The 18858-nt window shown below is 39.3% G+C and overlaps 1 protein-coding gene across 29 annotated transcripts in view; it reads left to right on the forward strand.

Annotated features, from left to right (window-relative positions):
* The window catches only part of ELAVL2 (ELAV like RNA binding protein 2), a 159052-nt gene that overhangs the window by 104520 nt on the left and 35674 nt on the right, over positions 1 to 18858 (forward strand). For all 29 annotated transcript variants that reach the window (XM_029202773.1, XM_029202777.1, XM_029202780.1 and 26 more), the window contains one exon: positions 14812 to 14915. In XM_029202773.1, coding sequence (XP_029058606.1) covers positions 14812 to 14915 — 104 coding nt within the window. The remainder of the gene's footprint in view (positions 1 to 14811; positions 14916 to 18858) is intronic.

An 18858-nucleotide genomic window follows, 5' to 3' on the forward strand; every position in this document is an offset into this window, starting at 1 on the left:
CATCGTTTAATTAAAACCCCTTGGTTTCTAGCCATGTGGGGACATAGGTATGCTTAGAGGCGTTAAATTTCTGTGTTCCGTAGAGTCAGTGGTATACATCATCAGTATCAATTTTTTTGAACAGTCTTCAGTTCTCTTCGAAAAGATCAAATTCTAGTTTTATCTTTATTTTTAGTATTTTTATTTCTAATCATTGATGCAGAATCTTAACTTTGTTTGAAATACGATCAATTTTATGTTCTTACCATGCAACCTGTTAAGATATTTATGTAAGCTTTAGAGGATTAGAATGGGATTTCTGTTCAAGTAGCTTTAAGTAAAAACACAGCATGGAGGTGGGAAGAAGGATGGCCTGGCCAACATATTACCAGGTTTTAGGAAATGATACAGAAAATCTTTGAATAACACCTTAATTAGGCTGTAGATTCTGCATTCAGAAAACAAAATCCTGTGGAGATTGTAAAAATCTCACTTAGCTCCTGGTCACTTGATTTGAATTTCCATAGAAATTTTGCTTCACTTTTTTTTTTTTATCCTAGATGAAAGTGATAGAAAATTAAAATGAAGGAACACCTTAGTTTTGTAAGGAATGATGGAATCAAAGGCTTAGGCAGCAGTCAAGATTGGGAAGTAATTATATCTTATGGTAAGATTTAAAATTTGACCAAGGACAATTATTTGACGAAATTTGGTGACTAATATAGTTATCACTATGGTTAACCTTTAGGGTTTTTTTTTCTGGATATTCAACCAGAAGTCTTGAATTGCTAGGAAAGAGAAGAAATTATGGGCTAATTCCCATGTTTTAAGAGTGGAAGGACTGTAATTAAGATGGCCAAGTAGCATAGAATACTTAATTGAATTTTTAAATTATATGTTTAATGTAATCTTTCATATTCTGGAGGCTTATGAAAAATAATTTGCCCCTCTTCCTTGCTTCAAAAGAATGCTGTTTAGAACCAGTCAATCTTTATCTGAATCTTAACTAAATCTCAGAGATGTCTGAGGTTTTTACACATACACAAGTCACAACTGTAAGATGATAAAACTTTTTAAACCATAATACAAGTTTTACTTCCTTTAGTTTTAGGTGTATGTTTTTTAGGGAAGAGCAGAGGATCAAGAACCCAAATAAAGTATAGAAGGCTTTTGGGTTAACGAAATGCAATTCAGAGTATATATATATGTGTGGTTTCTTGCTAGGAAATATTCTTCCTTGGGGAAAGTAAGATTGGTAATTTAGGTATATATGGAATACCTTAATAATGTTAGTGTTTTTTAAGAGAAGTAGAATAAGCATTATATTATATTTGGGAATAGGACTTAACTAGTAAGTGATCTGGCAGCATACATAAGGTTTTTAAGTTTTTCCCCAAAGAAAGGAGATTAGTTTGTAATATATAACTATTTAGTGTTCTGTTGCTTTATAAAATAGCAAGTAAGAAATTGTCAGCAACAAAATAGGAAAACTCCTCGACACTAAAGGTTATTGCATACTAGAATGAACTAAAGACTAGTGTTTAGTGAAATCTTTGAGTGATGTACTTGTAGTCAAATACCTAGTGTTTTGTATAGCATTCTCCTGAATAGGATGCTCTTTAATGTGACTGATTCGAATGCACAGGTCTGAAATTATTTGTGAAACTTACTTGACAAGAGCAAGGTAGATTTTGTCACTGATGAGGTATCATTTAATGGATCTAGGTCTTAGACTTAGCAGGAGGCCATAAACTCCTTGACCCCTTTTCTTTAAGGGACGCTTGGTGGCAGAAAGATGAATTAGTGTGAATGAGAGCTCTTCTGTTACCTGTCTTTGCCCTAATCTTGAAATGTGTTTGTAGAATTATGTAATATGGCCCCTAAAACCTAGAAGCTCTGTCTGTAGAAGTTGCTTTCCCACATCCAGAGGGTCCTTAATACTAATCTGGTGCCATGAAAACACAGCACTTTCCCCAAGAGTGAACCTCAGATACGAGAATACGCAAGTAGTCCAGTAACTTTAGTAATAGCAGATGAAAGAAAACATTTTAAAAGTTCCTAAGTTGAATTAGTTGAGATGCTCTTCTTGAATAAAACTTTTTACCTGCACCCTGCTTGTAGATTTGTGGGTATATGAGACAATAAAATGGTAATAAGTTAAAAAGATTATTTTCGTGTTTAGGTTTTTCCTGTCTCACAGGGTTAATGTATCCAGGAGTTAGCAGCAGTGGTCAGGTATACTAAGTTGTGGACTATATAATTTGAATATTTCATTTTTAATATACTTTTAGTCAGTGGTAAAAGACACACCTCTCTAGTTCCATGTGATGGTGCTTTTGCTGTGATGCTGATGTGGACAGTGCTGCATCACCTTTGTGTGCTGAATGATTGTCTAGGCCAAATCTTTTAAGCATTTGCTTTTTTGCCCTTGTGTTTTTGTGAATTTTTAATTTAGAGGATTACAGGACCTAATTCTTTCAACTTTTAAACTAGGTGATTGTGGAAGAGATGCTTCTGTGTGATATGAATGTGGCAATTGCAAGAGCTAGCCCCTTTTGTATTTCTGTTTAGATGCCATCTGTTAATTGGTGGAGAAATTGCACTGGGCTCTCAGAGTGGTTTGCTGTAACATAACTGTCTCTTAGCAAGAAACAAAGCGGATATTTATTTTTGTCAGGGCACCTCTTTGACTTAATGGTAGCCATGGCTCCCACCTGACTCGCAGCCTTTACCATTTTTACTGTGTCCTGCTCAGCTTCCTCTATAGATTTTGTTCCATTGGGATTCTTTCCTCTTTACTGCTTCAGAGAGGGCTTTTTTGAGGTCCTTGAAGCTGTATCTGCAGTATTTAAATAGGTTTCCTTTATAGTCAGCATTTATACCCTAACCTGCCAAAACACAATTGGTCTGTTTGGGGATTTCTCCTAAGTATAAAAATCAGTGCTTTTGTGTGACTATTTTAAATTGAGGGGGAGGAAAAAAAACCCTGCTCCTCACATCGTCTTGGAAATGTAACTGCCTTTCTTTATTAAATATAGACTAAACAAAATGTCCTGTACAGAGAGAAGGAAAATCGTATGTTATTTATACCTAAATCTTTGTGTAGATTGGGGACAATGGATTCCTCTGGAATTTTACTTCCTTTGTTGTTGCTAAAAATATCAGTAATTTCATTCTGGTCTGTCTTTTTAAAATAAAATGAACTAAAGTGGAGAGTTGTCCCCAGATGGAAGCCTTGTTACCTGTATGGAGGATACTTTATCAGTGATGCAGATAAGAAGGTGAAATATGTGCTTTTACTTTATTTGAAACTTTCTTTTCTTGATGATACAGTGCTCTCCAGTGTCTCCTCCTTAAATGACCTGGCCTTCCTCCCTCCCCATCTTTATTTTTTGACTTGGTATTACCATATTATATGTAAAGGACTTAGATATGTGTGTGAATTCAGAAGTCGTGTATAACTTCGTGATTGCTACACAAAATGTCAAAGTGAGGTTTGTTAACACTTTGCGCCCACTTAGGGTGGTTATTAACACTTTCACTCATAATAGCAGCTTAACTGGGAGTTGGGGAACATTCAGGTACATACGTTTTTATAGCTTTGTAAAAGAGATCTCAGAAATCATAAGCCTTCCCTGGGGCAGTCACCTTGAGTGCTGCTTTTTGTTGGCTGGGGGTTATCTACACCCTGTTAGATTCATAGTGAATGAATATTTGAGAGGTCATTAGGTGGGTGGTTCTGTATTCATGTCAGGGTATTAACCTAAGGTTCTAAAGGTTCCTTTGCGCCAAGGAAATACAGACCCTCCTGGGGTTTGAGGGGTTGCTTTCGATTCCAATCCTGGCCCTTAATCTGGAAGGCCCTCTGAAGGAAAAGAGTACTTGTTCCGAAAGTTCAGTTTTGGGGGAAAAAGCCACTTGGATTGAGTTAATCAGGCTCATTTTCAGATACGAGTGTATTTGGCGGGGGCTCAGAGAACTGTAATGTGAACAAAAGTTTTTGTGGAATAGGAGAATCAGGAATAGAAGGTTTGGGCTGGGATTTGTCCAGATGAGAAGTTTGCGATTTAGGATCGGGGCGATTTGTAGGGACTTGTGAAAGATATGATGAGTTTTCATCCTCTCATTTTTGTCCTTTTAGAGATCTCTGGGGACTTTATTGAAAGGGATTTGGGGTCAGATCCCAGTTCTGGGTTGTCACGGCTTCTTCCCCAGGAGTCTGCTTGATGCTAGATCTGTATCTCCTTAGTGATTTTTCAATCCGCCAAAGATAACCTCCGTAGGTTTCTCTCATGTGTTTCATCGTCACTTCCTGCTTGGTTCATCCTACAGTATGACCACTACAAGCCTTTACATGGGGTGCCCCAGTTCTCAAGATGGAGGGTCTGCTTCTTACCTCTGCACAGACTACTTGTTGTTCAGTATGCCTTTGGTCTAACAAACTCCTCTGTACTTCTCCACCAATTAGCTCTTCTCCATATGCCTGTTTCCACAGTTTCTCTGACAAGAATCTCCTTAAATTTCACCTCCTCTGTTTGAACCAACTAAAGCTTTCTCTTCAAGTTCATCCTGGTTAAGCTTGAAACGCCAGTGATTAAATATAGGTGTTCTGTGTTCAATAAGTGCCTGCATCTCTCTTGGTTATTGTCTTGCTTTAAATTTTTGAGCTAAGATCTTAGAGGGCAGAGACCATGTGGTACTTATCCCACCTGCTTTTCTACAGCTAGAAAGCCATGCTATGCGTGTGAAAGCATTTCAATGCAATCTGCTGATGAGGGAAGTGTCTTGTGTGGGAGACGATTTTGGCAGTAGCAAACACGTTTGGCTTTAGCCATAAGAATTGCTTTCTGAGTTTCTGGAAAAGGAGTATGTAAAGCAAGTCCTGTTTTAAATGAATATTTTTATAATGCGGAGATCTCTAATCTATGTGTTTTGTAGTGATGGATTTGTTTTTGAGGGTTGAAGTGGTTTGTGTACCTGTGGGGGGATAAACCTTTTCGTGGTTTTTTCTTTTAATACATAGTGTCTTGATGGATTGAGAAAGAATGGTGAAGTTCCAGTCAATCAGTTACATGACAAAGAACAAGAAAAACAACGCAGGTGTATTTGGAGATTATGAATATCCTGGTTGAAAAGTTGTGTACTTTGGATGCACAGGACTCTGCCTCAAAATAATTCCCAAGCTTGGCCAAAGGCAGTGAAATGTATGCTGAAAAGACCGAGTTTGGATAAGTCAATTATGGTTTCGAAAACTACACTACCACTTACCAGCTACCTCTGTGCCTTTAGAGCAAGTTAGTTAATATCTCAGGACCTCCATGTTTTTACTGTAAAATGGGTTACAGAGAGCTGTGTTGTGAGAATTAAATATGTTGGCTGTATGTAATACAAGGCTCATAAGATGCTTGATAGCAGTCAGTTATTAGGTAGTGGTACTGTTTGCTTCCAGAAAGCTAGAAAAAAGCATTTATGGGGCAGTGGGAACAGACTTCTCTCCCAGACTTACCGAGCTTTTCCTATTGGAAGGTTTTGGCTGGTGAACCTTTAACTTTGGGGCGAGTGAGAGACTTTTTAAAAAAAAAAACATTGTGTGTTCAAGAAGAAAACTTACCCTCTGTAACAATTTTTTTAAATCATGTGGACCTGGTGGGATTTGCATGGTCTGACTAATGTTTCCCATTCTTCTGGACAAAACACCACACCATAGTGGTTGGCAAAACTCTCTTATACAGCTCAGAAAGGGCACTGGGCTAATTATAGTGTTTAGGGCCTTTACATTTTTTTTTTCTGGCAATATCGAAATTTAAAAAATCTCTTACAAAGAGAGAAGCACATTAAGAAGCTGCACTGCTTTTTGATGGACTGCTTACGGATTTCCGTGTGTGTGTAGATTGACACCAGCTGGTAGTGCAAGCAACAGCAGATGCCCTTTTTACTACTGCAGTTGTTAACTGGTTTCCCTCTTTACCACAGTAATATTTTGAAGAGTATAGTTCCCTGGCCCTCATCTCAAATGATATTTATTTGAACAACTCTACTGCTTTTTAAGTAAGCACAAAATAAAGCAGGCAACACAGCCCCTTTTTGGTTTTTTTTGGTATTTTTGGCCGTGCCCTGCGGCTTGCGGGATCTTAGTTCCCCAGCCAGGGATTGAACCTGCGCTCTCGGCAGTGAAGGTGCAGAGAGTCTTAACCACTGGACTGCCAAGGAATTCCGCACAAGCCCCATTTTGTGTGTGTGTGGCAGGGGAAATCTGTATAGAGTTAATTATAAGAAACAAAGAAGTGAGACTATTGTAGCAGACTCAGATCTTTAACTGAGAGTTGATTTTGCCCTAGCTCAGGGTATGTTAATATCCTAACTTTTTTTGAATGGTAAGGTCTGACTTTCTGGCCAACTAACAGTTTTCTGGCTTTTGCTTTCACCACGGGGATAGCTCCAGTGTTTGAAGGTAGGCCTGCTGAGTTTTCTTTTAGAGCAACTACCTAAATCAGAGAGTAATGAGAACTGGTTTTTTGTTGTTTTTTGTTTGTTTGTTTTTAACAATGGTGTTGAGATGCTATAATATCATATTCAAATACTTTTTCTCAAGCTAGAGAACCTGGTCCAAGTTAAAGTCTTCTCCTAAGATGGGTGTACTAGAAGAAATAGTTTATTTTCCCACTTTAAATAAAGATCATTTTTCCTATTCTTCCTGGTCTCCGATGCAAGACATCTTAGTACCCATATGCACTATTTGAGAATTTAGAGGATTTAATATGCTGTTCTCAGAAGCCTAAGACTGAATTGTGTGGGAGTTCTTAATGTCTGAAATGGTGATGTATTAAGAACCCACAGTTTTGCCAACTTAAGCAAGGTCATGCTGCATTGCCAGCAGATTCATAATTACTGGGACTGGAACTATAGGCAAATGGAGCTCTACCAGTTGTATAATCGGAGGACAGATATGGCCATTAAAATTAACTCAGTAGGAAAATGCTCCGGTGCTTGAGGTCATTAACGGCTCCCTCTCGAATTAGGCTACTTAGGTAATATTTACCAAGTGATGACTGTTTACAACTTTGATTTCAGCAGAAAAGTTACGATTTAAACTCTCCTATGTTATCTGAATATATCTGTAAAGTCCTGAAAACCATTTTAAAATATTGGGCTCTTTAGTCTCAGGCCAGCTTTATTAGCAGTTGGGTAGAAGATGAGTCTTCTGGTGAGCCATCTGTTTTCTGTATTATGTGAGTGTCTAGGTTGAATTCTCCATCCTGGTGATAATCCCTGGTAATATCCTTTGGGATGCTGGTAAAAATGCTCCAAGCTTTCAAGGGAGTCTGGCTTGGTCTGTAGTAATAGGATCTCACCAGTTCTCTGCCTCACAATTTGATCTTTCCCATCAGAGGGCGGTGAGGAGGACCTGTTTAATTTGACCTGAGTTACTTGAATATTTAAATGGAAGGACCTCCTGCATCTGGCATCTGAGGAGACTCAAGCTAAGTCAGGAATTAAAATTTGGAGAGACTGGAGAAGATTACATCCCTCTGTTCTTCTAAGATTCTCTCAAAGCTTTCCCCTGATGTGTGGTACCCGCATGGTTTTGTTACACATCAGATCTGAGATGTTGAGAAAGCTCCTTTGTAAAGTCTGGTGCATGTTGTTGTGGTGCCAGAGCTGCAGTGCACAGCCTGTCTGAACAGACACACAAAACTAGTGCCCAAGAACAGAAAGTCCATCTGAAGAAACACAACACATTTGCAACTTCCTTTTGTGTTTGGGGGAGGAGGGAAGAATGGTGTTAGAATGAGGGAAAGGAGTGGGTCTGTCTTTAAAAACAAAAATTGTCCCCCCTTGGAGTGAAAACTTGTTTTCCTAAATCAAATTATTTGCTTTTTTTGTTAAGGGATGCAGCTTTATATAGGGACTATGTTTAGAAACAGTGTATCTTCCCAATTTGCTTTTTTGTTGTTGTTGTTAAGTGTTACATTATTAAACCTCAGCTTGCAAATAGTCTTGCTTGTCAGAGAGGACCATAGTGACCTGTTTCTGCTTACTGGGGGATTTAGAAAAGAGTCATGCTGCTTTTGTCCTTTTTATTTCATAAAGCATTACTACTGCTTTAAATAAAATAATAGATACACATCAATCAGCATAGTCACCTTTTATTGTTGATTCAACTACTAGGTTTTTACAGAATTCACTCTGCATTTTATTTGACTTGTACATGAATAGTCTCGGCAGACTTAATTATATTAGTGAAAAAGCACTTTCAACAAAATTATATGCTGACATCCCATAATTTATACTTACAGATTTGTGAAACAGATTTATGTAAATCTATCAAATTACTCTAGGTGACATTATTTTTTTAAATTGAGATTTTATTTAAATGGTATTCGTAGAAAATTTTCATATGAAAAATTTTACATGAACTGTTTGAAAAAATGTATCTTACATCACTCCCTTATAAAGACAGAATACTGTAACATTTGAGCATCTTGTCTCCTTGTGTTCTGTAACCATCTGGTACGATGTAGGGACATGGGGAGCATGTTTATAAGGGCATCTCTCTTCTAAACCGCAAGTTCCTGGAAGGCAGATGGCTGTTTCTTCGTTTGTTCATTCTTTTTTTATTAGCTTGTTCGCTCATTCATTGTTTCAATGAGCATGTTAATAATCTATGCTAAGGTCTTTTATATCAGGAACTATGCTCAGCTTGCCCTTGCTCAACAGTCTAAGGGAGGCGACATCCAAATTGACTCAATACCCATACGTATTAAGATAAAGGTATATAATATAAAGGCTGTGGAAGGACTAGGGAGGGGCACTGAACAGTGAGCATTGGGAGTGGGACAAATTGTGGCAGGAAATGGTCTCAGAGAAAGTCCTAAAGGATTTGTCAGGGCTGGCCAGTTGGAGATGTGTATTCCAGGCACAGGGAACTGATTATGCGTTTCAGGGTATACGTATGTATAGGAGTAGTAGAAGTAAGCAAGAAGCTGATGGTGACCTTGGAAACCAGAGTGTGATTGGGATTTTCTTCTAGAAAGATAACCCAGACAACATTACAGCTGAGAATGACTGGTTTTGGAGTTAACAGGAGTCTAGGGAAGGGATGATGGGTTAGGATATTGTAGCAATAATCCAAATTAGAATAATACATGTGGACCTGTGCTAATGCCGAGAGGCTGGGGCTTGGGGTGGGGGCAGATTTAGCTGGTAGAACGGATGGGATGTGATACCCCTATGGTAGAACTTGCACTGAAATGAATCTGCTTGCACAGCTTCCCTAGTAAACTATGAGCTACTTCCTTGAAGTGTTGGATCAAATGTTATCTTCAGGGTGGGGCCTGCGCTCACCACTATATTTAGGTCAGCAGCCCTGACCCTGCACTCCAATCTCTCCTCTCTCCGCTTTTTTTCTCCTTAGCCCTTAGTCTCTTGTAATATATACTGTAGAGCTTGTTCTTTTGTTTCCTTCTACCAGAATGTAAGTTTTACGAAGAGGAATTTTTTGTCTCCTTGCTTATCCTCAGGGATTAGCAAAGAGTAGATTTTCTATAATCACTGAACAAATGAATGCTGAATGTTGGTGAGAAATATGTAGCATGACTTTTTTAAAAATTTATTTTGTCTATTTTTGGCTGCGTTGGGTCTTCGTTGCTGCGTGCGGGCTTTCTCGAGTTGTGGCGAGCGGAGGCTACTCTTCGCTGTGGTGCGTGGGCTTCTCATTGCGGTGGCTTCTCTTGTTGCAGAGCACAGGCTCTAGGCATGTGGGCTTCAGTAGTTGTGACTCGCGGGCTCTAGAACGCAGGCTCAGTAGTTGTGGTGCACGGGCTTAGTTGCTCTGCGGCACGTGGGATCTTCCTGGACCAGGGCTTGAACCCGTGTCCCCTACATTGGCAGGCAGATTCTAAACCACTGCGCCACCAGGGAAGCCCTAGGATGACTTTTAAATACAGAATTTTATTTTTCACAATTCCATGTTGAGAAGGGTCTCACTTAATATTGGTTGGATAAAATTAAATTTATATACCAGGTTTGTAATCAAGAATTGTGGTGATCTATTGCTTTTACCTTTAAACCTGAGGGGGTAATTTGATACTTAGGACATTGATAATCATGTGAAATAGAAAAGACTAAATAAAGTGACCTTTGAATTAAATGGGTCCAGAAGATTGTGTATTTTTAATTAAAATATGCAATTAAATTTGTAATTAAAGTATGCTATTAAAAGCAATGTAGGTGGCAAGGGAACGGCTGCTGCTTTGAATTATGCACCGTTTGGGATAAATTGGAGTTTACTGTTTCGCACTAGCACTTTGTCACTAAACAGATTCTATTCCTGCTCTGACCCCCACGCAGCTCTCAGTGTGCCTCAGTCCCATTCAGAGGCCTTGGAGTGTTTCAGCTCTGTGCTTTAGATCACTTGACCATGGCTCTAAGCAGCCTGTTTATAACTGTTCTCCTTATGCCAAGGAACAGTTTATAAGTAATTGTTCTGTCTCTTGTGAAGAAGTGATCCTTCTCTGTGGCATATATTTAGATTAAAAAGAAGGGTGCAAAACAGAAGACATTCACACCAGACACTGTCTACAGAATACCATGCACGGAAGTGCGGTATTGAGCTGGAGCTTTCAGTACCTGCTTTTGAAGGTTTTAGTCCTATGACTGTAGAGATACCTTCCTCCATAGTGAAGTTTTAGAATCCCAGCTGTGACTATTAGGACCAAGACTTAGATTAATGCTTCCAAAATCCCTAAGAGCATGGGACCACGAGTAGCTTGTGAGGATAGCTGGGGACGAGTGGCATTGACCTTATTCTTGATGTTCAGCTACCAGAGGAATTTTTTGGCTTCTAAAGACAGGATTTATTTGTCTTGAAGGCTTTTTTGGGTGAGCCTTAGCTTTGTCATTTTGTTCAGAAGTTTCTTTTGGTCATGTTGGTTTCCATAATTGTTATACTTGGAATTTAAATGTAGAGCTTTATAGGTTTTTTTAAAGAAGTGATTCTTGGTTTTGAGATTGTCAATATGCACATTCTAAATTCAGAATTACGTGAAAAATAGATTTGGAGGATATGGTTAAATGATGCTTGGTCAAGCCTTCCTTGGTAGTTTATGACTGTTACTAGCTGATGCATACAAAAGTGGGTCCAGGCTAAATATTTTTTCTTGATGTTTGACTTGCTACTGCTTCTGTTTCTTAAAACTCTACTCATAATAACCTGAAACAGGCACTGTATAAATAAGGTGCCTTTACATTGTCATAGGAATGAATAACAGTGTAGGAATTCATATATACTGAAATTGATATTTGCACAAGAAGCACTGGAATTTGAGACAGTAGGCAACTGTCTCAAAACAAGTTTTTATGGTAGAGCTCTGTTAGAAAATGTGTGGTTACATTATATTTCAGGCATACTGAAGGTGACCCAGGTTCAGATATAAACTAGTTGTGAATTGAGGGGAGAAGAACATAGCATTTCAGAGTCTTGGATTCAAGTCCTGACCACTACTTTCTGCCTGTTTTTTCCTTTAAGGAAGCTGATTGACCTTGCCCAGCTTCAGATACCATTTCTTCCTTACAGGGAAGAATATGAGTATCTCACAAGATCAGTGTGAGGCTAAAATTAAACACTAGAACACCACACAGCTTAAAGATGAGAATGGGGAGAGTCTTGCCTATCTTTGTATCATTTGTGATGCCTCTATGTATTTTAAGCATCCAACACATATTTGCTGACTTGATTAACTCACTTTAAAATGAAAATCTGTGAAGTTACTAACTCCCTTGTAGTTCCAATGCCAACATGTTAATGCATCTACTACAGTGGATTTGGGAATGCAGCCGTTTAGCAGCAAATATCTCCTTTCATATTATTTTACTTAGGGTAGTAATAACATTTTGCTTACCTTAAATACTAATTGGCAGATGTTGCTCTTCCTAATACTACCACTAAGCAAATTAGAAACTTTGTGGCAGAGAGCTCATCTGGGGATAAATATTGATTTTACTCAATTTCCAATAGTTGAAATTTGGTTGACTCCTCATTAAAACTAGCCATGGCTGCTTGAGGGGGTCAGGTCAAAGACCCATTCATTCAATGGCTAGACCATCTGATGGTGACATTGATGATAATACCTTTGGTTAAATTAATAACACCACTGCGCTTCTCATTCGTGCATTTAGCAAACTTCTTGAGTGCCTACAATGTGCTAGGAGTAAGAGCTCAGAGGACAGGGCAAGAGACAGCTAAGCAGGTTAGGATTTTTTACTTTACCCAGTGACCCAACTCCAGCAGGCACTGCTCTGCTAGAGAGTGACCTCGGTAGGCAGTAAACTGTTTCTCTGAAGTGATGGATAACTTGAAGATTTTAGAAGAAAGACATCTACTGGTTTTTTAAAAATGCATCTGTAAAAAAGGCAGTCTTCTTGCAGCGTCACTTCGCATGCCCAGACCATCAGCATCTGGCCCCTCTAAGAGCTCCCAGAAGCCTTATTTGCAGCCTCAGAGTATCTCTCACTATTAAAACTGTGATTCTCAGTCTTGGCTGCATATGTTAGAGTCACCAGGCTTTAAAAAACCTGGTATCAATGCTTCATAATAGACCAATTAAAAAAGAAAAACTTGGGGAAAGGGACTCAGGCATCAGTTTTTGTTTTTGTTCTTGTTTTTGTTTTTTAAGCTCTGTAGATGATTCCAGTGTGTACCAAGATTAAGAAAGGACTTTGATTAGAAGCTGCCAAAATACAGGTGTGAGGGTGGTGGAGAGGGTAGGTAGGAGAAATGGACTCAATGCTAGTACAATTGATAATTTGATTAATTTTGTTATAGAATAGCAGTGTGACAAAACCACCCAGTGTTCACTTTGCCTTTCCTTCCCCTGTTATATTGGTAGCATCTTTCTGGTTTAATTTTAAATGAATACATGTAAACTCCTTAACATGTAGTAGATATATGTTATTTTTCCTCACTTTATTTTTTGACTGGAGTGGTCTACCTCCGTCAATAGTGAATGTTCTCATCACTGCCTTAGCAACCTCACTGGGTAGGAATTATCCTCATTCTAGAAATAAGGAAGTTAATGACTCAGAGAGGTTAAGTAGTTTCTTCAAAGTCACACAGCTGGTAAACAGCAGAGCCAGGATTAGAACTTCTGTGTGTTTATCTCCAAAGCCTGTATTCTTTTCATCATAAACAGCTTCTTTGAGCAGATATTTTAATGTTCAGCCTATTTGAATCCTGCTTAGTGACAACAGAACTGCAACACATTTCATAAGAGGGCACTGTGCATGCAATAGACACACGATAAATGTCAAATTAGGAAAAAACTGAATGCTTAAAAATGCAATGGTTTCACATGCAACTTTTAAAAAACAGAGCCTCGAGTAAAACACAATCTATATGAGTAGTGTGAGAAAAAAAAAAAACTGAATTAGTTTTAGCTCTCTCCTAACCCCCTTTTTTAAAAACAGAAAAAAATATAATTTGATAAAAGGGTATAAGCTAGCAATGATTATCCCCTCAAAATTATTGTGGTCCCCAAAATATAATCCCAAGTTTTCATGGTTATTAGGCATTGCGTTTAGCCTCCTCTCTCTCTCTCTCTCTCTCTCTTTTTGTATACTTATAAAGAACCACATTGACCACTCTGGTTAGCCTATTCTAAATATCTGTATTCATAACCACTTGGACCTAAGGTGCCGCTTAAAAGAAAAAAAAAATCCCTTTTTTTTTTTTTTTTTGCTATGAAATTGATCCAAAAATGGTAATTAATAAGAAGTATTTGGACCTTTACTGGGAATCTTCCAGGAAACCCTCAATTGGTTTGGTTTGACTTTTAGTAGACTAAATCTTTTTAATGTCCATTTTTGTCACCACCCGTATAGTGTTTCTCGCCTTTTCAAACTGAGAAACTTGCCCTTAGTTGAAAAATGGAGACCTTTAGGATTGGCTTTACTTGTCTGTGCGTTCCATTGATTCCGATCTCGTTACTTCCTATAGAGTCGGGACACATCAGTGAGCCAGAGGCGAGAGGGCTCAGATGATGGATAAAAGCAACAATAGACTCATTTGGAAGCAACTCTTACTCCAGAATTATTCTGTTTTTTATCTTTGTTTATGCTTTTCTTTCTTTTCCACATGTTCTCATGGGCTTGGATGTCCTCAAGTGTAAATCTTTGTGTTCATATTTCCCTGTATTCCTCAGCTAGGTCTTCAGACCCCTTTTAGAAAATTGGATTCAGTTTATTTGAATAAGCTCCTCTAAAATTAATGTACTTATGCATATACACACATACATTACATTTACACACACACATACTCACGATTCTCCACCGTTTTAGAATCTGAAATAATTGTACTTGGTAAAGGCTGTAAATTTGTCAGGGTAATGTGTACAGAACACTGACAGATTCTTGGTTGATGCTTTTCGCTTTCCAATTTTATGGGTAAGGAAACTGAAGCTGAAAAAGTCGTGCCCGTGAAGCCCACACAGCAGCTCAGCGGAGACTTGCACCCACAGTTTCCGAAGCTGAATGTTGCCTTGCTGCTGGGCGCTCTGGCTCAGGCAGGACATGTATGATGGAACACTTTGGGTATGTGTGTTTTTTAAACAGCACAGCTTGCTGAGTTCTAACTGATGTTTAAACTTGCAACTGTAATAGACAGGAGATGAAAAAAGGCCACATGTATATTTCTAGAAGAATTAATGTAGACTTTTTTTTTTCTATTGAGAGAATGTGCTGGCATTAATGACAAGACCATATGCCAGAATGAAAGTGGATGTCTGTCATCAGTGGTGTAGAGCTAACGTATGCCTTTTTCCCATTCCCTTTCATTAGGGCAGAGCTTGGGATATGGCTTTGTGAACTACATTGACCCTAAGGATGCAGAGAAAGCTATCAACACCTTGAATGGATTGAGACTTCAAACCAAAACAATAAAAGTAAGTTTATGGTTTTTTGTTTTTTTTTTATATCTGCTTGCAGAACAGAGGTTAAAAGAATTAAGGTCTACTTGCAGTTCTTCCCTTTATTCATTTTGTGCCCATATGGACACTTCTCTGGGAGGCATAGCAGAATTTTTTTGTTTGTTGCATGAGTACTACATGTAATTACTTACGTGTTAACAAAGGGACAGAGCAGCAACTTTCTCAGATAAGTACTTTATGAAACTTACTGAATTAAATTTCCTTCTTTGATAGAGAATTACTTGCCTATAACTTGAAGAAACTTTATACCATTTCTTCTAGCACAGGGGTTGGCATTCTTGTTCTGTGAAGGGCCAGGTAGTAAATATGTTAGGCTTTGCTGGCCGTGCAGTCTGTGTCACAACTTCTCAATTTTGCCCTCATAGCTTGAAAGAAGATATAGCCTCCATATGAACAAATAGATGTGGCTGTGATCCTATAAAACTGTATTTATGGGCACTGAAACTTGAATTTCATGTAATCTTCATGTGTCACAAAATAGTCTTTTAATTTTGTCCCAATCATTAAAAAATGTAAAAATCATTCTTAGTTCTTGGGTCATAGAAAAACATGTCCTTGGGGTGTAGCTTGACTCTGTTCTGGCAGATTCAGTTTACTTTGAGGAGACTGACTAGAAGAGTGTACATGCCACACAGGTTATTTTTTCTGTTACAGTTTTCTTTTCAAGACAAATGGTAAATAATTTTATGGATGTTTTTCCTGCTTTTCTGAATTTTTGAAATTCTGATGTAAATTCTCTCTGGGTAAGAAGTTAATCCAGTTTGCTGTGTAGATTTCTTTTCGTTTAGAATATGAAAGGGACGTTGCCTCTGGCAGAAGCTTAGTTCATGTGCCATCAATTTTCCCTCTCCTGCCCAGTGCAGACATTGCCAATCATGGCAGTCTTTCTCACTGAGTCTGGATGAGGCTCCCAAGTATTTTTTTCAAAATAGTGTTCCAGACAACCTCTGCCAATTGACTCAAGTTGGAACCTATTTTCCACCCTTGATTTAAGAACTCAGCTGAGACCATCGCCTGGAGTGGTAAGGGGAAGTTAGTCACAGCTGACTGTGGTATCCATCTTGCTTAGAGACGTGTCTAGAAGATTTCTGCTCATTTTCTCAGGTATCTGGAAATGCAATGTCATCTTTGTGCTTAAAAGTTGCTTCTCTCAGGGCTTCCCTGGTGGCGCAGTGGTTGGGAGTCCGCCTGCCGATGCAGGGGACATGGGTTCCTGCCGCGGTCTGGGAAGATCCCACGTGCCGTGGAGCGGCTGGGCCCGTGAGCCATGGCCGCTGAGCCTGCGTGTCCGGAGCCTGTGTTCCGCGACGGGAGAGGCCACAACAGTGAGAGGCCCGCGTAATGCAAAAAAAAAAAAAAAAAAAAAAGTTGCTTCTCTCAGAGTTGTCAGTTAAGGTTAATTCACTAGCCCTGGGTAGTTTTGACAGCTTGTTCTTTATATTTTTTGGCCCAGAGGGAAAATGCCTCCCACCACTGTCTCATCTAAAGGAAACTGTATGCAGTGGCCCCCAAATATACTTGGATGTAAGACGTCCGAGATTCTACATGTTTCTTGGTCAAGAAAATGTCCTACGTACAAAACGTCTGATTATTAGATTTCTAATACATTCTAAGATTGCAAACACTTGTTTATTTTGACCTTGTTTTTTCAATCTGGATGATTTTTTTCTAATTGTCCACACTTCTTTGCACGCCCTCTGTTTGTGTCACAGAGATTAACCTTTTAATAGTACTGTTAAGTAATGATCAAGTGTCCTTAAAAAGAAGACATCCAATGTCCAGTTACCGTCAGATTGTTTTGTGAATGCTGTATCCTACTGCAGATTTTTGTGAGGCTCCCAATTTAAACTGACTTCAGGATTGCTGCTAATTTATCGTAGTTTTGAGGTCCTGAGTTGTGGTTAAGAAGAAAATGGAATAGATGGTTGGATTGACATACCCTTTTCTCCATTCCAGAAGTATCATACCTCATTTCATTCTACTGAGTCAGCTCTTTTGCTCTAAATCAGTTCTTTTGCAGTAAGGTCCACGAAAAGGTAGAAATGCAGGGGAGACAGGTCTCCATAGAAGAAATACCCATGGCCTGCACAGAGACCATTGGTGACAGCTGCTTCCTCACTGTCCATCACCCGGCCTTCTCTTCAGGGCCCAGCTGCTCAGGCAGAATACGTGGAAGAAAGGACAGTAATGCCTTGTGGCTTTTACACCACATGTGGCATCTGCTACTTTTCTCTGGATTTTCTGAGATGGGGGTGGAGGTGGTGGGTAAGCAGCAGGCTACTTCTTTCCCCACCCCCATTCAGTTCCTGCAAAGATACCAGATAACAGCTGGTGTCCTCAATTTGGCCCACATTTCTCTGAGGCAAAGCAGTCCATTTTCCAAAACTACATAGCACCATTTTTGTCTATTTGTTCTTTCTATGTGTGTTTTTTTCCCCCTTATTTTCAGTTAGATGTGTCTTGTGTTCTTATACAACATCTGAGCCAGGTTTTTCCTAGTGTTCACTGCTCTAAGTACCCTTTGGAAGTTGTATTTAAGCCTTTCCGGTCCCTATTCTGTAAATTAGTCTCTTTTTCCTTTCTCCAGTCCGTCCTGGTGGTGGCCGTCAAAAAACACCACTTTCCTCATATCGCTTCTCACTCAAAATTCTCTCATATTCCCCTACTGTTTTACCATATCATTTGGCTTAACTTTGGAGTGACCCAGTGTTATTACTGTTCTCTATGGTAGTCAGACTGGCTTTTTGCTTGCAAGCGGATCTTATTCCCAGCCTCTGCATATATGCTCGTACAGCTCCCACTTCCTGGCATACTTTTTCTCACTCAGTTTATTTTTTATTTATTTTTTAAAATAAATTTATTTATTTATTTTTGGCTGCGTTGGGTCTTTGTTGCTGTGCACGGGCTTTTGCTAGTTGTGGTGAGCGGGGCGGGGCTACTCTTTGTTGCTGGCAGGCTTCTCATTGCGGGTGGCTTCTCATTGCGGGTGGCTTCTCGTTGCGGAGCACGGGCTCTAGGCATGCAGGCTTTAGTAGTTGTGGTGCGTGGGCTCAGTGGTTGTGGCTCGTAGGCTCTAGAGTGCAGGCTCAGTAGTTGTGGCGCACGGGCTTAGTTGCTCTGCGGCATGTGGAATCTTCCCGGACCAGGGCTCGAACCCGTGTCCCCTGCATTGGTAGGCGGATTCTTAGCCACTGCACCACCAGGGAAGTCCCTCTCACTCAGTTTAACAGCAATCATCTCATCTTTTAGAGCCTGTCTGAAGTTCTTTCTTCAGTTGCTGCCTTCCTGGGTTGTTCTAACTCATGTTGGGTTCCCCCCTTCTTTGAAATATGTTCTCTTTACCCATGTGGAATCACAGAAGTTTTGGGGTCGAAGGGACCCATATATGATTTAGACTTAAGCACTAACCTCTGCCCCCAGTAAAAGAGTTGAGACCTAGGTAGTGGTCATAGGGTTTAGCTTAGACCAGGCAGTTGAAGACAGAGCTGTGACTCAAATCCTTGTCTTTTGATATCTACACTAAAACTCTTGCCGTGACACCATGCTTTCCATTAGAAAGCTGCAGTAGATTAATTCATGTATACGTTATGTACAAGTGTTTGTGCACCCTTGAGTTCAGGTTTCTCATATGTCTTCCAGACCACCTAGCATTTATGCATTTTATAGATTGGAATATTAAAACAGTGAATCAAGTGCTGTGAAAGGTGGTTTATTTAGCAGTTTCTCCTGGGGCTTCCTAGTAGCATTAGCCCAGTAGGGTTTTGTGCAATAGATGGATGGTATGTTGAATAAATGACAAATATTCAGTATTTCTGCAATGAGTAAAGCAGAGTCCCTCAGGCACTGTGAAATCCTAAAGCAGTTATTCCCAAACTTGGTTGCATCAAAATCACGAGGA

This window comes from Monodon monoceros, unplaced genomic scaffold (assembly GCF_005190385.1).
Source record: "Monodon monoceros isolate NGI ecotype Baffin Bay Population unplaced genomic scaffold, NGI_Narwhal_1 Super_Scaffold_5, whole genome shotgun sequence".
Classification (NCBI taxonomy): Eukaryota; Metazoa; Chordata; class Mammalia; order Artiodactyla; family Monodontidae; genus Monodon; species Monodon monoceros.